Source organism: Trachemys scripta, chromosome 21, assembly GCF_013100865.1.
Source record: "Trachemys scripta elegans isolate TJP31775 chromosome 21, CAS_Tse_1.0, whole genome shotgun sequence".
NCBI classification, from domain to species: Eukaryota; Metazoa; Chordata; order Testudines; family Emydidae; genus Trachemys; species Trachemys scripta.
In genome coordinates, this window is record NC_048318.1 from 5351896 (window position 1) to 5376792 (window position 24897).

General features: G+C 44.2%; 1 protein-coding gene across 2 annotated transcripts in view; it reads left to right on the forward strand.

The window, feature by feature from the left end:
• KCNJ5 (potassium inwardly rectifying channel subfamily J member 5) overlaps positions 1–24897 on the forward strand; it is an 83921-nt gene that overhangs the window by 11523 nt on the left and 47501 nt on the right. Inside the window, exon 3 of one of the 2 annotated variants that reach the window (XM_034754744.1) lies at positions 18472–19906. The exons of the other annotated variant lie outside the window; for it this stretch is intronic. Within the exon in view, the coding sequence (XP_034610635.1) occupies positions 18472–18815 (344 nt within the window). The 3' untranslated portion in view covers positions 18816–19906. Of the gene's footprint in view, positions 1–18471; positions 19907–24897 lie in introns of those variants that run through there. 2 annotated transcript variants of the gene reach the window in all.

Sequence of the window (24897 nt, forward strand, 5' to 3'; positions counted from 1 at the left end):
TGTGGCCCTCTACCCAACACTCTCTTCTTAACTGTGTAGTACGTATGGTGGTCTAGTAGTTAGGGTGATGGGCTGGTTTTTAAGAGACCTGAGTTTGATTCCTGACATTCTTTTGCTGGAAGCCATTAGCCAGAAGCTGGAGATGGATCACTTGATGATTACCTTTTCTGTTCATTCCCTCTGGGGCACCTGACATTGGCCAGTGTTGGAAGACAGGATCCTGGGCTGCGTGGACCTTTGATCTAACCAGTATGGCTGTTTTTATGTTTTAGCTCCAATAGTTGTGACTGAGGCATTTAGTTCTGTAAGTCCTGGGTTCAACCCCAACTGTTGTCATAGTTCTATCCTGTATTTAAAATAGGCTATGACTGAGATATTTTAGATCTCTATTGTTACTGTTCAGTGATGATCCCTCTGCCGTCAGTCACCACTCTGATGGAGGATGAGAAGGGTAGATATTTGTTACACTTTCCATTTTCACCAGCTGGATTAAACTAAACGTTTCAGAAGCATAGCAGCTTTCTTGTGTGTGTCAAGCATAATCATTAGGTGTGTTGGAACAACAGGTGCAGAGCTGGAGTTAAATGGGGATTATTATGTTCTAGTCTGGAATAGTCTCCCAAGGGAACTGGTGGGAGGTTTGTTGCCCAGGTCATTTTAAACCGGACTGAGCAAAGCACAGGGGTATACGCTGTAGGAAACTATCAACTCTCCACTAGCTAGAAGTGACCTAATTAGAGAGGGGGCCCAACAGTCACAGGGTCCTGATTTTGAATACTCCCATGTTCAGCCTGTTTTGGATCTGAGGGTTTGGTTGGGGACCTCATCTTTTGACTATGGGTCTTTTTTCATCTCTTGTGTCTAATAATCTATTTAAAACCAAGAATTCTGGTAGAATCTCTATATACCAAGTACTGGTTGCGATATAGGACAGAACTGGCCAAAAACTGGATTGAGGGTCGGTAGTCTAAAATGGCACTCGTAATGAATATTAATTTGTATTTACTTTATTTGCATGTATGTAGTATATCCCATGATACATTATAGGTACATGATAAAAGACACTTGATTTCTTCACAAACCTCTTTACAATTATGCGGAAAATACATCTCAATGAGGATCAGAGAGAGAATATGTACAGATCATTTCCCCCCTACTACAGTACAACCACCTCTAGGTGGAATGTAGCAGCCGTTAAACAGCACAGAACAGCACCATGTAACAGATAGGATGGGAGAGATATGGCTGGCTGAGCTTTCTTTCCACGCCAAAGCCTCATTGCACATGGATGTGTGGTGCCAAATCTGCAGCTAAAAGCAGTGCTGACTTTCTCAAGGGGAGTTTGAAGAGGGTGCAGAGAGACAGAAAACAGACAAGGGTTATGCATTGTCATCGGGTGTCACCCAGTGTCAATCAATTGAGTGCCAGTGTCCTCCCATGGATAGGTGTTCCCGGACAGTTCTTCCCAAAACTGGAATGCAAAAGTATTTGTAGCACAACATGAAATTATTCGGTATCTTTAAATCCCTGTCTCACTTACCAGCAAGTATGAGAAGGCAGATATGCATAAGGGAGTCCTTTTAGATCAGAGGGGCTGGAAACAGTCTGAACTCCCTGGAACACAAGAAGTGACTACTTGTTGGCTACTGTAATATCTGTTCCTGATGATTCCCTAGGCAACACTAAATATACATGCACCCATTTTCTAGGGCACATTGTTTGTGGAGTGCTCTGTGTAAGGTGGAAAGCGTGTCTCTCTCACCAACAGAAGTGGGTCCGGTAAAAGACGTCATTTCACCCACCTTGTCTCTCTAACATCCTGGGGCCGACACAGCTACAATACTGCATACAAGTTGTCACCATGTCATTTTCTTCCTACCTCACCTTAATAGCTGGCATCACGCTAAGCATGGAAGGGGGACCCAGTGTGGGGAGAAGAACTCCCGTGTGCTTTGTCAAAGCTAACTTGGACTTTCAACATTCTGAAGTGTTTGGCTAAAGGCCCATCTTCATCTCCCACCCAGAGGGAGCTGGAGGAGAGCATCTGGGGCCCTCTACCCAACACTCTCTTCTTAACGGTGTGTTTGGCACCGTGACCTAGTAGTTAGGGTAGTGAACTGGGTTTTAAGAGACCTGGGTTTGATTCTTGGCATACTTCTGCTGGAGGCCTCCGGGTCTCTATTTCTGGCTAGTCTGCTGACTCTCAGTGTAACCTTTGGTCCATAAAGTAACCTTTCTGAGACCCAGTATCAGATGGGGAAAATGCCTGCCTACCCCACCCCAGGGGTGCTCTGAGTATTAAAGTGCTGGGTGAGTTGTGAAGGGCAGGGCAGGTCTTTCAATGCTCCCTGGAATAGGGTAGGGGTATCTGCAGCCATGTCTGTCCTCAGAGTAGCCTGTAGGGGGCACTACCCAGCCAGCAGCATGGAGCGTTAGGAATTAAGTCCCAACTGGGGAATTCAGAGTTGGCTCAGTGAGGCTGGGAAGCAGAGATGAACCTGAGCCTTGGTAAGTTCAGGGCCTTAGAGTGTGGTTGGGCTAATATCAGGAGAGAGGAAGGCATTGTTATCTAGAAGCAAGGACCAAGCCTTCTGGAGGCAGAAGAGCCACCGTTAGTATTGTGCATTTATAGGAAGATCAGCCTTTTGGTGTTTAAGGGGTTAAGCCACAGGAGAGGACTGAGGCTGGTGACTGGGATGAGTTTGGGGGAAGGGTTAACCCTGTACAGATGGACTCTGAAATGCCAGAGAGGGCTTTTTAACTTAATCTGAATCCCCTGCAAAGTTTCTCTCCCTGCCCCAGTGTTACTATCATGCCTTACTGGTGGTGCTTGAATGGGCTGCAGTTATTCCTGACTCTTAAAACAACCTTCACCATACCACTTGGTGCTTTAGCTTCCAAGTTTAAGGGGGCTAGGGGTGGAAAACCTAACTTCTATGAAATTCGCCCCTCCCTCCCTGGTGGCATTCAAGAGCCACTTCTGCGGCCCCCAGAGATACCTGTTACCATAATTGTGTCGGGAATACGCAAATGGACAAATAAGCAGGTTTTTAACCAATCAAACGCTAATTAAATATTACTACATTGTGCCTTGACCCTGCCAAATCTCTGAGCACAGACAGTCCCAGAGATGGGAGAGCACTGGCTGCCTATTTCAGAGTGTGCTTTAGCACAGATGCAAGCAACCCGCTGGTGAAAATTGGCAGAGCTACGTGGGGTTCACTGGAGCTGGTCCAAGAGTTCCAACCGTCCCACTCAATCAGCTGCAAACGGGTTTGATTACTTCCCGTTTATGGCTATCATGCCGTTCGCCACCAGGGGGCTCCATAATTCCCTAGAACCGGGGTTCTCAACCCTCGGGTCAGGACCCAACATTGGGTCACCAGAATGTTTCAAAGGGGCATGTGGCAGCTCCTATCCCATGGGGCTGGCTGGGCTCACCTCCCTGCTCTACGCACTGCAATCTCTTGGGTCCCAGCACCACTCAAGTTTGGCCCAGCCATCATAATGATGGGAGCCCGGGTAGGCCAAATTTGTGTGAGTGGCTCTGCAACATCATCAGCCAGGTCACAGCTCCATTCACACAAATTTGGTCCAATCAGGCTGCCGGGGACAAACCTGAGCAGCGGTGCAGCCACGGAGATTGCACCGCATGGATCGGAGAGCAAAGCCTAGTCCGCCCCGCAGCATAGGAGCTGCAGGAGCCACCATTGTGGGGTGAGTGCCGGGCAGGATGCAAGCCCCCACTCCCCCACACACACACACAGGGGACAGGACCTGACCAAAACCACACCAGGGCTTCCAACCCCAGACTATTTGCTGGGTCGTGCCATAATCATTTACAAATGGGTCCTGAGCCCCAAAAAGGTTGAGAATCACTGGCCTAGAAGTTTTTACTCCAAGAACTCACAGCAAGAGTCACCTACCGGGGCAGACTTTGCTGCAACAGGGCCTAGAGGAAGACGATCCCTCAAACCGCTGGATCCCAGACCATCCCTGGCTTTCAAATTATCAGCCACACCTCAGAAGCAAACAGGACACCAGGACAAAGACAAGCACAGGTGGTGCCCCCAGCTTCTTTCCTTGGTCTTCGGGTGGGTAGCGGCCCTCAGCAATAGCTGCAGCTTCCAAGCAGAGTTTGAGGGTAGTCCTGAATCGATTACATGGCAGCAGTGTAACCTATTTGCAATGCATGCAAGGGCTAATGTAGCATTACTAGGGTGTATTCTTTTACCCGCGGTATATTGTAGAGATAGGTCAATATGCAGATCTGGATGCGAACATTACCAAAGCTCATGAGAATTGGAATGGCAGATTCTGCTTAGAGACCATATCTAGTGCATTGGGCTGTAGTGTCGTGTGTTGGTTGTGTGTTTCATTGGTGTAAGAGTGCCGTAGAATAACACTATGTTATAGCTACTTGCAATCCGGGCCCAATTTTCCACTCATTTACAGCAGTGTAAAACAAAAGTCAAATCAAGTGCCTTGCCTAGGCACTCTTGCGCATTATAAAAAATAACAGCATTTCAGGGTGTTATAGAGAACAGTGATTGATAATGGAATTTTATTTGGTAGTCCTGGGTTGGCTGATATCAAAGAGAGCCCTGCATTGCAGTTGGAGGTTAATACCTAGAAGTACCTCAGTGACCAAAGGACCATTTCACCATCACAAATTAGCACCATCAAGTCCTGGTTGAATAGATACCCTGCGGCTTTAGTCTGTACTTCCTCTGACAAAAAGCTCAGCCACTGCTAATGATGTGCAAAAGGAAGTCATTACCAGTAACAACCTCAAAATGAAAAGCATGGCAGAGGAATTGGATTGCTTTACAAATGGACTCCTCTCCCAGTGGGATTGCCCAGACCTGGGTGTAATGACATTAAGGAGCTTGGAGCTATGGAAATTAATTACTCCCATCTCAGGAGACAGTGGCGTATCTGCTGTTAAACCCAAAAGATGGAGCTGGAAGAGCCCTTCCCGCTGGGTCTAGGGCTGGGCGGACGTCAGAGTGCGCCAAGGTTTGACTAAAGCATTCAGAATCCAGGTGGCTTTCTGTATGGCTCATGTGTAGCGTGGTGGGGAGACATCTCACCAGAACAGGGTGTCCTGAAATAATGCAGTGTGTATCTCTAGTTTGGAGCTTTTGCTAAGACTGCCCAGAAATGAGCTTATGCTCAAATAAATTTGTTAGTCTCTAAGGTGCCACAAGTACTCCTGTTCTTTTTGCCCAGGAATGGTCATCCTTGTGATTTTCGTGAGATGAACTCCTGTTATTAGGAACTGAATGAAGGTCCTCAATTTAGAATATTGCATAGACAAATGAACAATACTTGGTCCCTGTTAATGTAACTGGATCCCTTTTTCTTTTTTTTTTTTTTTTTTTTTTGCTGGCTATGTGTATTATTCCCTGATTTACTGCTTTTGCTTGACATGGGTGGCATTCTAAGCTAGTGCAGTGACAAAGTTAGCCCTGTTACAGCTGACTGCTAGGTACAATATTTATACGGGTGGCCTGATATTTGGAGATGAGGCTAGAACCTGTCAGTGGTAGATAGGTTGATGTTGGAGAGACCAGACCTAATGAAATGAACACTGCAGACAGGCATATTAATAATTAGTTTACTTTTGGTTTACATGGAAGCTTATTGAATACAAAATTGCTCCAGTTAGACTAGATGGGAAGAGCTGCTAGTCCTCATTTCTACGGTCACATTTCAGAGAACTATAAAAATGGCACCCCCGTGGGGCTCAATGGTTATTGTTTCTCAATCACTGCAGCGCAATTCGCTCCGTTTACAAGGAGCAAAAAACATGGGTTGGGATTTTTAAAAAACTAAGGAATTTAGAGACACGGCTCCTACTGAAAGTCACTGGGAGCAGAGGATCAAATTTTAAAGGTATTTAGATGCCTGAAGAAGCAGGTAAAGACCCAGTAGGATTTTCAAAAGCACCTAGGCACCTAACTCCTATTGATTTCAGTGGGAGATAGGCACTTTTGAAAATCCCACTGGGCACCTATCTGCATTTTCAAAAAAAGAACGGGAGTACTTGTGGCACCTTAAAGACTAACAAATTTATTGTAGCATAAGCTTTCATGGGCTACAGCCCACTTCATCAGATGCAAGCCCACAAAAGCTTATGCTCAAATAAATGTATTAGTCTCTAAGGTGCCACAAGTACTCCTGTTCTTTTTGCGGATACAGACTAATACGGCTGCTACTCTGAAACCTATCTGCATCTTAAGCACCTAAATACTTCTGAGGATCTGGGCCTGAGTATGTACCACCCTGAGCCCGCTTTTAAAATCCCACCCCATTATTTCTAACTGCCAGTGCTACCAACTCAATCTGGGATCCGAGAGCAATGCTGGGTTCTTTCCTTCTCACACATGGCTGTCCGCACTAGAAGTGCAGTAGGCCAAATTGTGCCCTTGTTATGACCTGTGTTATCCTATTAGCCTGCAGGAAGAGGGCACAGATGTAGCTAATTAGAACTAAACCATTGTATTGATGATGCAGAAGAAGGAATAGACTGCAGCTCACTCTCCCAGAACTGGTTTGGTTCTGCATTGGCTGGCATGGGTACAATTAGTGGAAACTCACTTTAGTCCCTGCAAGAGAGACATAGTAGTTGAGGTAATATCTTTTATTGGACCAACGTCTCTTGGTGAAAGAGACAAGCTTTCCAGCTACACCGGGCTCTTCTTCAGGTCACTGCAGTCACCAACATATGTGAATATACACCTACCAGGTGAGGAAGAAGGTAATATTGGTTTAGTCATTTTTTCAAAGCATGTCAGGACTGATTTTCAAAGATATTAGGTGCCTAAGATGCCCATTGGCACTTAATGGGGTTTTCAAAAACCCGAAGCAGGTTTGGCACTGAAAGCCATTGAAAGTCAATGAAACTTAGGTGCCTATATTTATGAGATAATTTTGAAAATCCCAGTAGGTGCCTAGCTGAATTTTTAAGATCCTAAATACCTTTGACAATCAGGCCCTTCAAGCCTGAGCACTGTACCATATAAATGGCTAGAGGTATAAGCACATAACTAGAACTGGTCAAAAAATAGTGAATATTTTTTCATTAACATTTTGTGGGGAAAATGTTTATTGCAATTTCCAAAAGTTTCAACCAGCTGTAGGGGAAAAAATTAACCACTAATTCCCGCTCACACTCCAGTTTTCATCCCTGCCCCATTTCCATCAGACACACTCCCTTGCTGTAGCATTAGTATCTAAAGCAGCATCATGTAGAAACAATAGATCAGTTTGTGTGCCTTGGCACTACGCTTTGAAAACACTAGAGAAAGGCTCAGTTCCTGGGCAGACCTGTGCTGATTATTCCCTGCGTGAAATGACTATAGCAGGGGCTAAATCAATACAGGTGACAAGCATTCCGGCATCCAGTGCTGCTTTTATGGGCATCTTGAAAACCACAGAATCACTTACAGTACCAGCTTAATGAATTGGGCACAGCAATGACTTTAGGGAATTAATTCTCCCTTGCCTTATCTTAAAGGTATACTCGTAAAGATTGGTTGGTCCAAATTTGACTTGCAAGAGAAGAAAATGGGAAGGAATCAGTTTGTAAAGTTCATGCAATTTTACGTTCAATGCTCTTTCTTTCTTTCTTTCTCTCTTCCCCACCCCATGGCAACAAAAATCCAAAGCTGGTAGCCCCAGTCCACTGACCGAATTAGGCTGGCCTGTTGTGAGCCATAAACATGGATGTGCCACTGACCTCTTCATTGCTTAATAGAAGAGAGAGAGTATGAAGCAATGCTGCCAGAGACTAAAAAGCAGTCGAAAGCCAATCCCCCACGTGCACTCGGAGTCATCTGAGTTGTGAGATGAACGACTTGGCTGATTCAATTAGAGAACATTAGAGAGCCCAGCTTTTTCCCCTTAAGCCATCATTCCCTATGATGAAGGAGTCTGCGTATCTTATAAGTCTTTCTGGATGTGTCTTGCTTCCCTCACATCTTTTATCCTCCTCTCCTCCTTCGCTGACAATTAACCAAAGATTGATTTATCAATATAGCTACCTTGCAAACCTCATTCTGTGCCTACCGTCTTCTTCTTCTTAGCGTATGCGCAATGTGCCTCAGGTGACTCGTGACCAGGATTCATCTCCGAATTTGGTCCACTGGTTGGATCATTAGCTTCCGCAGTCCAGGTATTGACGGGGAACGCTGATCCATGCCCCCTTGCCTACCAGTGCTGTTGCCTTAATGTGATGCTAGGTGATCACTGGGCATTCAGGAGCCATCAAGTCATCTTATTTCACCACTGGTGTTCACTGGTTTTCTTTGACTCCCACCCCCTCACATTAAATAGACAGTTGGAGATAATAGAGCTGGCTTGTTAATCCAGTGACCCAATATAGTATTAGCACATGGTTTCAAAAGGACAGAACTTTACTTAGACATAGTTGGAAGGAAGATGGTCTAATGGTTAGAGCATTTGGCTGTGAGTCGGGACTCCTGGGTTTTATTCCTCATGCTGTCACTGTGTGTCCTTGGGCAAATCACACCCTTTCTGCATCCCAGTTCATCCATTTTCAAAAAGGATAGAATAATATTCCCCTCCTGCCAAGGTAGAACAGTGTGAAATAATCACAATGAAGCTTGAAAGTTGAGGGATTTGCATTTCAGTCTGATGTCCTGAAAGTAATCAAACTTTGCATGCAAAACACAGTAAAATTAGCGCTAGCTTGTTGGTTGGTTTTGCTTATCCAAAGGATCATTTTCATTCTTAAAAATGTACATCAGTAAAAAGGGCATTATAGTACCTTCCTCTCACAAAGGGGGTATTGTGATGTAAACTGATTCATATTTGTAAATGTCTTTGCTATCCCTGGCTTCGAGGTGCGGGAATGAAGTAGAACTAGATTACCACCGATCTGCCCTGAAAAGAGTGCTCTTGCTGAACTATTTTAGGTGCTTGTTAAGGGCTTTCCCTTCGCCCTTCCCCTGGTCCTTGTAACACAGGCAGAAAGCAGAAGACTGGAAGTCCTAAGTGCAGGCAATGCGATGTTTATTCGGGTTAGTTTCAAGCAAGCATATCCATAGCTCTGACACCGCAGAGCCTTTCTTCCCAGTGTCCCAGGTTCCCCCTCCTTAGCAGGCATAATTATACCTGTAGTGTCTGCTCTTGGTCCCACCCCTTACAATTTATGGCCATGTTCCGTTTTGGAAGGTCATGAGTCAGGGGGCTTCAGTACCACCTCTTTTGTATCACATGGGAGGGGTAAGGAGTGAGGTTGTGCTTCAGTCAGGGACAGGCATTTCTTTGGCTTTTAGTGTTTTGTATACCTCCCCCATCCCCTCGCCCCTGCTGACTGGTTGCTTGACCTTAGCTCGAGATAGGAGTCAAGGCAGTCATATATTATTAATCTCCCACCAAAATCAGCAAAACTTTAGCTCTATCTCTTATCTTTTCTCACTAACAAACCCATCTGGCTGGGCAGAAGCAACACACAGTGTCTTTGTTCTTTGTTCACACATATTAGTAAGAATATAAAAATATTAAAAGTTAAATGGGCAAACAAGACCCAAAATTCTCTCAGGCAAATATACAGGCCTGACTACTACATTATCATCACTAACGTGCCTAACGGTTCTTATATGGCTCCCTTTACCATAGTATCTGAGCATCTCCCCATCTTTAAAATACATCCAATACCACTGGGAGGTTGGACAGTAAGGTACCTAAATAAATTTTGACAATCTGGGCCTATGTGATTTACAAGGTCACAGAAGTGACATCTGTGACAGAGCAGAGGATTAAACCCAGGTCTCTCACCTAACCCCTGACCCATCCTTGCTCTCTCACAGAGCAACACATTTCAGTGCAATTGAAATTTCAGTTCATTTGTTCCTCTGACAAATCCAAGGATCTGATCTTTGAGGCAATATGTCAACCTTGTGCCACCGCTTCCTGAAACATAACAAGGCAAGAAATGATTGATTAAATGATATAGTAGAGCATCAGTAATTTAATAAAGTGAAGTCATAATATAAAGAAGTGAATGTGATCTCTCTCTCTGTCTGTCTCTCTCTCTCTTTTTAGTTTGCCAAGTTTGCTATCTCTGTAAACTTTTTTGCATATTCCATTTCAGGTATCTAAAAGGGTGTCATAAGAAGGAGGGAGAAAACTTGTTTACCTTAGCCTCTAAGGATAGAACAAGAAGCAATGGGCTTAAACTGCAACAAGGAGGTCTAGGTTGGACATTAGGAAAAAGTTCCTAACTGTCAGGGTGGTTAAACACTGGAATAAATTGCCTAGGGAGGTTGTGGAATCTCCATCTCTGGAGATATTTAAGAGTAGGTTAGATAAATGTCTATCAGGGATGGTCTAGACAGTATTTGGTCCTGCCATGCGGGCAGGGGACTGGACTCGATGACCTCTCGAGGTCCCTTCCAGTCCTAGAATCTATGAATCTATGAATTTCATTGCCTACATTAGACCCTTACCTCTTTTGACTTTCCAACACAAAAGAGCATTCCCATGCCTGGAGAGCATTCAGAAAAATTAAAATTTCAGTCTTCCCCTCTGGCATGAAAATCAAAGTGAATCAAGTACAGACGTGTCCTCCTCCAAAGAAGATGTGCAGAAATAATTGGGGGACCATGCTCCCACCTTCTAATATTCCTTTTGAAGTCAGAGGAACAATATTGGTTTTGTCATAGGCCAGGGTGTTCCTTGGACTAATTAGTGTAAATGGCCCAGCACTTTCTACAACCATTTGAGCGATACTTCAGCCTCTTTGATGCTAATTTAAGGACGTGTATTGCTTAATTAGAATAATAGGATTTTAAATATTGAGAACTATTCTCTGTCACACTAGCTAGTCATCAGTGTCCATTTCCACACCATCTTCTCTCTCTCCATGCTTTGTCCATTCCCACTGTAGGTGAAATTCACCCCTGAGGACTTAAATGGCTCATTGGCCTTGGGCTAGTCCTCTGAACAGGGGTGAATTTCACTGTCCGTATGTGTAAAAAGACTTTGTCATTAATTTGCTGTACAGGAAAAAGAGAGTAATGGACAGAGCTGGGAAATTCATTCAGTATGTGTGTGGGGGGAGGAGGGGGTTACCAGTAACGCCTGGGTCTTCATTGTGAAAAGAGCCCATCTAGCATCACAAGCGTAGAATTAGCATCCACATAACGTCAGATAACAGCTTAGAGCTCAGTGTGATGCTCTGTACCTCGGGGGAGCACCCAGCACCCCCATGTTCATCCTTGTAAAATGATTGTGTGGTTTCCAATGCAAAGTTTGTTATGTTGGGTGTCTTCGGAAGGCTCATGATCTACTGAGCATTGTGGTTACAGTAAGGTTATAGCTTATAATTTCATGTATGTAGTTATGAGGCTGAAAATGTATCCTCATGGCTTAAAATAAGCCCAGACAAAAACTCTCCAAGAGCTGAGAGGAAGTTCACACCTCATCAGGGCATGTATGGGACAAACCCAGTCCAGCCTCACAGGAACAAAGGACGCTGGCCTAGGCAGCAACAAAAGAATCTGTTGGACTCTCGAAGGAGTCACCCCCTTCCTTTGGTCAGATGAGGTAATGCTCACCTGACTCTGAAGTGGGGGGGCAAAGCCAAGAGGGAAGAAAGAACATGATAAAAGGGAGAGACGTTTGCCATGCTCTTCCTCTCTCTTCCACCTACATCTACAGACACCACATCAAGCGATTGAAGCACTGATCAAAGGGGAAAGCCTGGCTGAAGAGCAACCAGCCAGCCTGTGGTGAGAAGCATCTAAGTTTGTAAGGGCATTGAAAGTGTTAAGATCAGCTTAGAATGCATTTTGCTTTTATTTCATTTGACCAAATCCAACTTGTTATGCTTTGACTTATAATCACTTAAAATCTATTTTTATAGTTAATAAATCTGTTTGTTTATTCTATCTGAAGCAGTGCGTTTGGTTTGAAGTGTGTCAGAGGCTCCCCTTGGGATAACAAGCCTGATACATATCAATTTCTTTGTTAAATTGACAAACTCAGATAAGCTTGCAGTGTCCAGCAGGCATAACTGGGCACTGCAAGACAGAGGTTTCGAGGGTTGTATCTGGGACCGGAGATATTGGCTAGTGTCATTCGGTTGCACAATCCAAGGAGCAGCTTACATGCCAGAGGCTGTGCGTGAACAGCCCAGGAGTGGGGGTTCTCACAGCAGAGCAGGGTAAGGCTGGCTCCCAGAGTCAAGGCTTGGAGTGACCTAGCAGATCACCGGTCCAGATAACACCAGAGGGGAACATCACAGTCAGCTCTATGGCATTTAAATAAAAAAAGTTAATTTTATGCTGGTGAAAAATTTTGGCTTGACAGCCCTAGAGGCTGGATGTTTATATCCACTGAGCAGGTCTAGCCAGGTGGCAGTAGTGAAATCTTTCCCTACCACCATCCTGTTGATGTGCTTCAAATTAAACTTCTTAATCTAGGGTACTACTAGTTAATTCTCCATGATCCGTTCAATACTTGTCCTCTGTAATGAAATAGCCAACAAGGTTGCTATCTGCGATGGTATGTTTGATACAGGCATCTACATCCTCCAACAACTAGACTAAGACCATCAACTAATCTGTAGCCAACCTAATGCCCATGAGATAGCAGCAACATTGGCTGTTGCTGAATGGAGCTGGATTTGAACTGTGACCTAATAATTATATAAAAACCTGTCACTTATGAGCAATCTCCTGCAGAATTTTTCTTTTCTTAGCAATGTAACAGAGCCAGAGGCAATCAGTGAAAGGTTCTGAAGTCTGCAGCCCCCATTGAGTACCTAGTGGGAAAAAACAGACTTCTTTCTGAGGGGGCCATCAAGATTCCCTTTCTTCTCTGAATATTAACATTCTCCCTTCTTTGAAATAGTGTGAGCAGCTTGATTCTGACTGATTTTGATGTCAAGAAAGTGTCTTCTTGGTGCAGTTCCCTGACACCTATTTTACACACCAATTGCTTCTCCGTGACTTTCCCTGCTTTTGAATGTAATGAAAGAAACCTGTTTTTATTCATTTATTGGAAACCAGAAATCCAGCAGTTTATAAAACAAAGCATGTATGGCTGCCCCATGTAGGAACATTCTCGACCTCTGACATTAATACTCTGAAGTCGGACTCTAGCCCAATTGACTAAAACTTCACCTCTGAAGATTGCAGGACAGTGCACTTAAAAATTTAAACCTCTATGAAAGTTTTATTACAGAACTTGAAACTGAGGAATACTCTTCTGGCTTCTAGCTTTGCTACAAGCCTGAGATAGAGCACAGCCTCTTTGTAAAGATGATGCATCTGGGCCCCATTTTATGCAAAATTTATTCAGGTTTCAACTTAGTTTCAATTTTATTTGCACCGAACCTCAAGCTGGTGACTGCAGAGAGGCGAAAGATAGCTTACATCTGAGAAGCCTGAAATTTGAAGTTTTCCCATTTCATTTCAAATTGTCTAAAATCGATTGATTTTGCGGTTAAAATTAAGCATACATGTTTTCATTTTAAAATAGGACAATTTGTGAACCATTTCCATGGAAAATATGGTCATATGTTCCAGAAAAATAAATAAAATTAGAAAGTATTTTTTTCTGAAACTTATTCAAGATGAAAATGGATTTTCCCACATTTTGAATCTTTCATGCATTTGATCAAAGCATTTTTTTTCATTAAAGTTTTCTCATTGAAATTAAATTTCTGGGTCACAAAATGCCCAAAAACAAAATAAAAAAGGGGCAAAAAAAATTACTCTCTCAAAGCTTTACTAGAAACGTCTTAAATCCAAAAGTTCATAATTACCCTCCATTTTGAGAACAAGGGCTAGGAAACTATGTCAGCACCAATGGCCTTCTGGGATTTCCCACCCAAGGAATTCTGGAAGTTTGACACCTCCCACAATTCCTCTGCATGCTCAAAAGGCCTTTTGAAATCTCCCAAGAGGCAGTGCTTCAAGCAACTGTACTGGGGGCTATGGCGTATCTACTTAGAAAGCAGTGATACTTTAGAGGTGACGTACAACAATGGCAAAACGGCTTTGGTCCTTGTCTAAGGTGAACACGGTGCATTGTGGGTAATCATGCCAGTGAAGGTTTAGGTCTTTATTACAGATAAGGCCCGTGAAGTGAAACTGTTGATTTCTGTTAATAACCACTGCCGAATTGGAAAGAGACTGGTCCAGCGAGGTACACTGCCCATTGCAGAGTTGGATTCTGAATGTTCAGCATGCACAGGGCCGAGGACGCATTGTGTGAGAGCGGAAAGCAGCTGCACCCCATTCTCTTAATGAAAATAAGGCTTATTGTTTTCAGCACCTTCACTGTCATCTTTTAGCTAGAGGCAATAATTAGCTAGGGCCATTACAGACACATTAATTAGCCAGGCTGGAGAGCAGCACTTAAGGGAACATGCAGCCCTGACAATGCTATTGTTTGCTGTGTGGTGTAGAGGTTGCCAGGCAGTCTGTCCCCATGAAATTAAATTCCGATGCACATGTGCGAAAAAAAAAGAATATCTGATTAAGATTATGGAACGATTGCAAGTTGTCTTATTGTGCTGGCTCTGTGCACCCCTAGGGTTACAAAAAGCAGATTCTGCAGGAAGCCAGCAGTATGCAGTCCTTGGTGGATGAAACGTTTCCATTGTTCCTGTCTTAATTGAATACTTATAGCAGGAGATAACTGTGATTGTTTCTGTGGAACTCAGGATCAGGGTGAGGTATCCCCCAGGTAAAGGAGCTATTCCAAGGCAGAAGTTCCTTTTACATGTCTGAGGCTGACACTCTCTGGTAGTAAGAGGGGACTCCCTTCTGATCTGATCATAAGCAAACTAGGGAAATGTGGTCTAGATGAAATTACTATAAGGTGGGTGCACAACTGGTTAAAAGATCATATTCAAAGAGTAGTTATCAATGGTCAAACTGGGAAGACGTATCAAGTGGTGTCCCACAGAGGTCAGTCCTGGGTCTGGTACTATTCAATATTTTCATTCATGACTTGGATAATGGAATGGAGAGTATGCTTATAAAATCTGTAGATGACACCAAGGGACAAGCACTTTGGAGAACAGGATTGGAATTTAAAACAACCTTGAAAAATTGTAGATTTGGTCTGAATTCAACAAGATGAAATTCAGTAAAGACAAGTACAAAGTATTACACTTAGGAAGGAAAAAACAAATGCACAACAAAATGGGGAATAATTGGCTAGGTGGTCGTACTGCTGAAAAGGATCTGGGGTTATAGTGGATCACAAATTGCATATAAATCAACAATGTGATGCAGTTGCAAAAAAGGCTAATATTCTGGGTTCTAATAAGGGGGGAGGGATAGCTCAGTGGTTTGAGCATTAGCCTGCTAAACCCAGGGTTGTGCGTTCAATCAGTGAGGGGGCCATTTAGGGAACTGGGGCAAAAATCTGTTGGATGATTTAATTGGGGATTCATCCTGTTTTAAGCAGGGGGTTAGACTAGATGATTTCCTGAGGTCCCTTCCAACCCTGATATTCTATGATTCTAACAGAGTGTTGAATGTAAGACACAGGAGGTAATTGTCCTACTTTACTTGGCACTGGTGAGGACTCAGCTGGAGTACTGTGTCCAATTCTGGGCACCACACTTTAGGAAAGATGGGGACAAATTGGAGAGAGTCCACAGAAGAGCAACAAAAATGATCAAAGGTTTAGAAAACCTGACTTATGAGGAAAGGTTAAAAAATCTGGGCATGGTTAGCCTTGAGAAAAGAACATTGTGGGGGACCTAAGAACAGTCTTTAAATACAGTGAGGGCTGTTATGAAGAACAGTTGATCATTGTCCTCCCTATGTCCATTGAAGGTAGGACAAGAAGTAATGGGCTTAATCTGCAGCACAGGTGATTTAGGTTAGATATTAGCAAAATCTTTTGAACTATAAGGGTAGCTAAGGTCTGGAATAGGCTTCCAAGGAAGGCTATGGCATCCCCATCCTTGAAAGATTTTAAGAACAGGTTAGACAAACACCTGCCAGGGTTAGTCTAGGCTTACTTTGTCCAAGCTTAGCACAGGGGGCTGGCCTAGATGACCTCTTGAGATCCTTTGAGCCCTACATTTCTATGATTCAAAGAGCTTTGAGATTTTATTATAGCACACAGTGCTCAGCAGTGGGAAAGCCATGCTAGGAGATGGCTCATCCACTGATAGTGCCTAATCCTGCGAGGGACAAAATGCCCTTTTCTCCCAGTACCATTTCCGGGCATTTGGAGCCCAGCGGAAGCATTTAAGTACTTTAGCGGATTCTAGTTATGTCCGAGGAGGAGCATTGCTCATTATAGATCCAATTTCAGCCCTCTAAGGCCCAGATTCTCAAGGGTATTTAGGTACCTAACTCCCACTGAAATCAAAATCCAGCATGAGGTGCTAGATATGTAAAAGGTACCTTTGAGCCAGTCCTGGCATCTCAAATATGTACCACCAGGTTTTAAAATGGCTCTCAACAAAACCACTCACCAAGGGATAAGGAGGGTAGGTAGAAGCTAGTGTTATTTGGTGGTGGGTGGGGACGGGGGAGCGACCCACATCTCTTGGAGAAAAGCGTGTTAGTACTCAGCAGCATGACAGGACCTGAGAGCTACATAAGTCTTCTGCTGTTGAAAGCCAACCTGGCATAAGGGAATGAATGTCAAGCACTGTCTATCCTTGATGGCGCAGTGCGGTAGCATCTATGTCTTGGCACTCGCTGGCTGGCCCATAAGAAGCTTGTTACTAGAGATCTGCCGACTGTTTTGTATAAAGCAAGGGTAGCCCTGTTCCTGAATGGTTGCCCAGATCTCAAACAGACCCTCTCCTCAAAGCTCAGAACAGTTGGGATAACTTTCCTCCTCCCTTATTTTATTTTTCACAGCAGCCTCTGTACTTCCTGGTTCCTGCCAGTCCAGGAAGCAGAAGTGCCAGAATACTGTGACTAACACTGTACTTGTTGTTCCTGCCTGGAAGCAAGTAATTCTGGAAATCTCCTTGCAAAGAATTGTGTGAGAAATTTCCAGCCCTATTTTGCAGCCCAATCCATGGATGAAGGGAAAAAAAACCAACGGAGAATACCCACAAATAAAACACTACGGATGGGGTCCTGATGGACAGGCACAGCTCAGTCATGTTAATGTGAATTCCACAAGCACCTCCAAAGGAGAAGGACCCTTGAGGCTGTGAGAGGAGAGAATGATAGCCAAGGCTGTTCTCAGCTCTGGGAGAAGAGGTACCTTATGTCTTCCCACACCTGAGCTCGACAGGATGGGGACATTTCCTAACCCAATTTGTTTGTCCCCTGTTGTGCCCAGGTGTTAGAGGACATATGGTATATTTCTCCCTGAACCATAAATGCCCCGGCACTAACATTTTCCCCCATCACAGCTTTCATCTTATGGTAATGTCCTTTGGGTTGTGAGAATAAGATCGGGGAGCGTTGGCTTGGAATTGAATTGAATAGATGTTTTGATCTCATTCCAGGCAGGCCTCTCTCTCAAGCACTAATGAGAGTGTCGGGAAGTCAAACTTTCCACATCTCCCTGGAATGAATTCCAGAAGCATGACCCGGGTAATCCAAACAAAAGGCAAATATTTGGGACAGAATTCAGCCTTGCAATAGCCAGGTGATTTCATTTATTCCAAGACTGAATTTTTGCCCTTGAAAGGGTTTTCTTCAGACTTCCCCAAAATATATAAATATGTAAAATAAACACTCGTCCTTGGGCTGAGAACAAGCTTGACAAATTTCAGTCTCATTCAGTGGAAATCCTCCCATTGTCTTCGGTGGGCTTTGATTCAGGCTCCTATAGCTAGCTCTGGGCACCCAGTGCCTAGCACACGCGGGTGCCATAGTGGAATGGCAGAGCAGGTGTTGCTGCAGGTGAGCTGAATTTGATCAGGGAGAACTAGAATTGCTGGGGGGGATGTAGGTCTCTGAGGGACTTCAACAGAGCAGTCGGGGGAACCAAAGTTAGATTAACAAGGTGCTGCATAAGCCAGGTCTGATGTGTTTTGGCAGAGCCGGGGGGAGTTCAGGGCTGGAATAGCGGGAACACTGCAGGTCAGGGATGAGGTGTATTGGCGGGGATGGTGCAATCCTAGCACTGGACTAGCCAGAAGGTCAAGACTGACCTGCATCAGCAGAGCAGTGAGGGGAGAAAGGAATCTATGCCGGAACCACTCTGACCTATACTTAGTGCCATCAAACCTCATCCCCCTGTAAGACCCAGGTTCAGGATTGCAAACATCCCAGCTGTCTGCAGAAGCTGCAATGGGGCTGTTCAGTTCCCTGTGTTTGAATACTCGGCTTTTTGTGCTACAGCCTGTTCTGAGGCTCATTAAGAGAAGACCTTTTCCATGACCCAGAACCAGCAGGTATGGAAATCCACCAAGGCACTTGTAAATAGTAGCAGGATAGCGTGGGCACGCAATAGAGCTTTCCATTTAATATGCCTTTGTCTCCTCTCCTGATGCAGGGATGACTTGCCAGGCCCGGAGCTCCTACATGGACACGGAGGTGCTATGGGGACACCGCTTCACTCCCGTCCTCACCCTTGAGAAAGACTTTTACGAAGTCGACTACAACAGCTTCCACTGCACCTACGAAACCAACACCCCCTCGTGCTGTGCCAAGGAGCTGGCCCAGTCTTTCCAAGAGGGCCGGCTCCTCCGCCACCTCTCCAGCGCCACCCTCCTAAGCGGGGGTGGGGAAGCAGAGACCGCAAAAGAGGAACAGGAGGTGGAAGAGGAAGGAAGGGAGGTGGCTGGGCTGAATGGAGCCAATGGAACAGCAGAAGTGAAGGCAGATATGTCTGTATAACACGTGGATCTGTACTGGACAATAGACAATACATATGCTCCTACTGGAGAAACAGTGGGATCCAGTGGTTAGGGTACTAACCTGGCAGTCAAGAGACATGGGTTTTATTCCCAGGTCTGCTACCCACCTTTGGGTGGCCTTGGACAAGTCACTCCATAGCCCTGTGCCTCAGTTTCTCCCATCTGTAAAACCAGGGTAATGGTACTTTATCCGCATTTGCAAAGCATTTTGAGGTCTATGGACAAGACATGCTAGATAAGAGGTGTTATTACTGTAGAAGTTCCCCCACAGATTGCTCTGGAAGAGATTCCTTGGTTGGTCAAATTATTTCCCTTTCAGGGGATATTTAAAAAGAGAAAACATAAAACAACCTAACAATCTCCCATCTCAGTAAGAAGAATGTAGTTTCGTACCTTCACTTAATTTACAAGTCAATGCATTGTAGACATTATTACTGCTAAATTAAAGAGAGGAAAGAAAAATCCCCTCCTGTTTCCAGCTTCCTAGTGATTGCACATGGTGTTTTAGAATTTTCCTCTTGAACTGTGTCCACCATGATTCATTTCCGACAGGCTGAAACACCTAACAGTGGGATGGCGGGTCTCTCTTCTGAGATAAATCAGGCATTTCCCACTCTGGCTTTGTGTTGTGGCCTCTTTATCACATGCATCCTATTGGTCAGGCTTTCCTCCCAGACTGGTACAGTGCCATCTCAGGTGTAATTGTTTTGAACAGCCATGCTGCTCAGTGCATTGCTTGTCATCATGGGATGTTTAGCTCTTGCCCATGATAATGGTGTTTGGACCTGTGTGTCCCAGGTTCAATCCCCAATTTCCTCCATGGCAATGAGTTCCAGGTCCCTCTGTAACGTCTGGTCTATTTAGAGGCTAAAAGTGTACTACTGCTACCAGTTAAGATGTATTCCTTTTGCTTATCGATTTCAGTGGAGATATTCCAGATGTACACAACTGTAACAGAATAGAATCTGGCCACATGTTGCTTCTGCGAGCAAATGGGGTGGGGAGGAGGAAACTCAGGGCTGTCTACACAGCTCCATGGTTTAAACAAAAGGGGTGTGAATTGTAGCATACAATCATACAATCTCATGCTATGCTGTAACTCCCCTGCGTGGATGCTGTGGGCACAGATTAACAGGTAGCTCGTTCCCAGTAACTTAGTCCTGTTTAAAGATGGCGACATTGAGGCAAATTAGGTATCTTTTAGTTCGCACCCGCAGTGTCCACACAGTTACAGCATGCTAGTGCATGCACAAGTCACACACCCCCACACATCAGCCAAACTGCTGGGTCATGTAGGCATAACCTTAATCTGTATTTCTGTGCCCACCTGGCATTGATTCTGGGTTTATATGTAATCACTGGGTGAAATTCAGCTCTTGCAGAAGCAGCTTCGATAGAACTGAAATCATTGGGATTGCATCCACTTACAACAGCTCTGAATTTGGTCCCCGAGGCTTTAGAAATTAAACACAGGCACACACACAAATCTGTGTTACATAATCTCTGGGGTGATAACCAGAAAGTTGAACATCAAGTGGATCCAGTTAGGGGCGGAGAGGTGCCAAAGGTGACCTTGTTATTCTGCTTCACTGTATGCAACATTCTCTGCTTTTCTTTAAAACAAATGTTTCAATGCTGTTTTTCCTTATGGTTTCTTTAGACGATGGAAATTGCTTTCACGTAAGTACAGCCATGTAGTGAAGCCGGTGTAAACACATGGGCCCTGATTCTCAATGGTATTTAAGGGTTACAATGGAAATTAGGAGCCTAAACACCTTTGAGAATCTGGGTCATGAGTTGAAATCCTGGCTTCACCTAAGTCAATGACAAAACCCCTGTTGACTTCAAGGGGGTCAGGACATCTCCCTTAGTGTAGACACACTGCACTGGTTCAGAATGGGGCTCACATGAGTGTGATTTACCCCAGTAAGCTGCATAGTTTATCACAGGTTCAATGTGTCCACATTAGGTGGCTTCACCAGTTTAACTACATTCAGGTATTTCCACTGATACAAAGAGGTACTTCCCTCAGATAAAGATCCCTAACTGGACAATCGGAGCCAGTGTCCTAGCACTCGTAAGCCATACTACCCCAGGGTGTTCACGAAGGACTCTTTGGTAACATCTCAGTGGGCTCACCATTGACCTACCAGTTACATCTCCCAGTATATTGGGAATGCTTTGTCTTGGAGATCACTTATCCCCCAGTTAAAGAGCTCCTGAAGCCCCTGGGAGTTCTTGGTCATGACTACTGTAGGAGCAGGGTTGGACTCTAGTTCGAAGCAGGACAGAAAAAGACTAAACCCAGGAGGGGACGGGAAAGCTGCCTACATCTAAGAAATAATTATCTATGAAAATTGTTTTCCGGGAGCCTTCAGTCCATGGCTCAAGTGTGCTCCTGATGTCAGGGAGAATAATGGAAAGTGAAACCAGAGCTGATCTTTGCAAGGCAGAGGTAATTTCAGACCTTCGCAGAGGAGCAGTTAAGCTCTGCATGATGAACTGACCTGTCCAGTTTAATTCAGCATTCAAGTCCTGGGAAGCTGGGGCTTCCCGTGTGATTATAGGGACAGGGAGCTGTAAAGATTGTACTGGGGTTTGATCCTGAGGCCTCAGCTCAAGCCAATTGCTGTTCTATACCCTCCTGAGATAAACTGGCCAATTCATAAAGGGCCCGTCCTAGGCAACGTGGAGCTTATTCTTCCACACTGGGATGAGGACCATCACTTGGTCCCCTGTGCCATATACGAGACCTTCTGTTTCCCTGGGGCCCGGGTTTGGTTCTCCCTGCCCAAACTCATGAGCTCAGTGAGCTTTTCCCAGATAGTACAATGGTCCACCACTGATTCTCCAGCAGGAGCGGCCTTCCCCTCCCATTTGTCCTCATCAAGTCCAGGGGTCCCCTCATTCTCCTCCCATACAGCAGTTCGTAAGGAGAGAGCCCGGTGGATTCGTGGGGCTCAGTGCCCTGGAAAACTGCTTTTGAAAATAGTGTCAAACCTGCAAATCGTGCATCGTATGCTGTTAGGATTCTTCCTAAAATCAAGCACTCCACACCGTCGACCACAAAGGGCTGGTCGGCGCTTAAAATGTAGATTAACAAAGCTATGTCTGTGCCAGCCTAACCCCGGTGTAGAATAAGCTAGGGCAGCAGAAGAATACTTCCATCAACCTAGCTACTGTCACCTGGAGAGGTGGATTCCTACAGTGATGGGAAAACCGCTTCTGGCGGTGTAGGAAGTGTCTACACTATGGCTCTACAGCAGCATGCCTGTGGCACCATAGCCTTGCCCTTGTAGCGTCCGTAGTGTAGACAAGCCCTGAAGCTGGTTAAATGTAGCATTGTGCCCAATGATGGCATAACTCTACCTCAGAATGCATTGGCCTTTCGGCATGTCTGATGACACAAGCATCTTAATTTCCCCGCTATTCAGCAGGGTCCTTAGATGATTGATTTGCGTGGTCCTACTCATGGGTTTCAAATTAAGCACATGTTTAAGTACCTTGCTGAACTGGTACCCCAAGCCTCATCAGTGTGATTTCTGCTATTAGAGCACTTCATTGATTCCAATACTGGAAAAAAATACCATTCTGTGGTTTTCTGTGTACTTTTAATACGTTCGTTAAGCTAATGAGATATATAAGAACTACTGAGACAATAGATTTATAATAGACCTATCTAAAGCAGGCCAAACTTTCACACTTGAACACAAGAGAAATAACTGCATCTATCTATCTAACCCCATGCACCCTATCTATCAATCTATCTATCCCCATACACTCCATCCATCTATCTAATCTATTTATCTGTCTAGGAACTAAAGTAGCCCTTGTCAATGTAGTATCTGCGAAGCACTCCCTTATGACAGTGTAATTCCATTGACTTGAAAGGAGTTATTCCAGAATTGCAGTCATTGCAGAGAGAGCAGAATATGATCTATTGACATGACTGAGACTTTACACTGAACTCTTTGGGGTGGGGACTCTCTCTCACTATGTGTTTGTACAGCACCTAGCGCAACAGGGTCCTGGTCTCATTTGAGACCTCTAGGTGCTGCCTTAATTCAAACAATGAATGATAATAATAATACTAATTTGAGCAAGAATTGTAAGATCAGGTCCTAATTGTAGTAGAAGAAATATTATCAACACCCTCTTGTTGGCCTCAAACCAGCTTTGTGTATATTTTGGCATGTTCAATAATGTGCGCAAATGAAACCATCCTCTTCCGAATGCTCTCCCATCCTTTGCTATTTAAGGGTCAAGTTCTGCTCTGTTACACTAGTACAAATCTGGAGTGACTCACTGTGCTTCATTGGAGCCACTCCAGATTTACCTGGGCCTGGCATAACCTAGAGCAGAACTCGGCCTTGACTTTATATAACAAAATACCAGTGGCCAATTCTCCTCTAGCTTACTTCAGTCGAAGTGTACTGGAGTTATTCCTGATTTTGTCATCATGCACAAGATCAGACTCAGGGCCCTCTATATTTGTCATCCTTTCACTGGCCTTGAAATGGGAACTGCAACCACTTTTATAAATGGATTGAAAGCTCGTCTAGTTTCTCTGTAACTTAATTAAATATCCTCTCCATCATCTGCCAAACTGCTGCTTAATACGTTCTGGCAACAATTCTCCCTCCTATGAATTGTAGCAGATATGGCTGGCAATGCAGGAAGGCTTATCATGTGATATTAATTACTTGAGCATAAATAACATTCTCCCTTATCTCAGCTTCATAATTCAGTGTTTCTGATGGAAATAAATTCATAATAATAAATGAGAGATAACAGCAAAGGGGGTAGATCTGGGTCTAAAATGAATGACAGCTCTTGCAATGGCTGGAAACTGAAGCTAGACAAATTCAAATTAGAAATTACAAGATTTACAAAGGGATCTCACAAAACTGGGTGACTGGGCAACAAAATGGCAGATGAAATTCAATGTTGATAAATGCAAAGTAACACAAATTGGAAAACATAATCCCAGCTATACATATAAAATGATGGGTCTAAATTAGCTGTTGCTACTCAAGAAAGAGATCTTGGAGTCATTGGGGATAGTTCTCTGAAAACATCCATTCAATGTACAGCGACAGTCAAAAACGCTAACAGAATGTTGCAAATCGTTAGGAAAGGGATAGATAATAAGACAGAAAACATCATATTGCCTCTATATAAATCCATGATATGCCCACATCTTGAATACTGCGTGCAGACTTGGTCTCCCCACCTCAAAAAAGATATATTGGAATTGGAAAAGGAACAAGAAAAATTATTAGGGATATGGAACGGCTTCCATGTGAGAAGAGATAAGTAAGACTGGGACTTCTCAGCTTGGAAAAGAGATGACTATAGAGGTCTATAAAATCATGACTGGTGTGGAGAAAGTAAATAAGGAAATGTCATTTATTCCTTCTCATAACTCAAGAACTAGGAGTCACCAAATTAAATTAACAGCAGGGTGTTGTGAAGCCTATAACAGGGTTCAATAAAGAATGAGATAAGTTCATGGAGGATAGGTCCATCAATGGCTATTAGCTAGGATGGGCAGGGATGCAAAGCCATGCTCTGAAGTGTCCCGAGCCTCTGTTGGCCAGAAGCTGGGAATGGACAACAAGGGATGGATCACTTGATGATTACCTGTTCTGTTTATTCCCTCTAAAGCACATGTCATTGGCCACTGTTGGAAGACAGGATACTGGGCTAGATGGACCTTTGGTCTGATCCAGTATGACCATTCTTATGTTAAATAAGGTGTAAATTTTAACAGTGTGGACGATTAACCACTGGACCAAACTACCAAAGGAAGTGATGGATTCTCCAACTCTTGAAGTCTTCAAATCACGACTGGATGCCTTTCTAGATGATATCCTTTAGTCAAACACAAGTAACTAGGCTCAATACTGGGGTAACTGGATGAAGGTCTCTGGCCTGTGTTATATAGGACATAGTAGATGAGCTATTATCTCTTCTGGCTATACAATCTATGAGTCTGAAAGAGGAACAGATGGGGGAGGGGGACAACGGCCAGGTCTACTTTTTTCTAAGTATAACTTAGC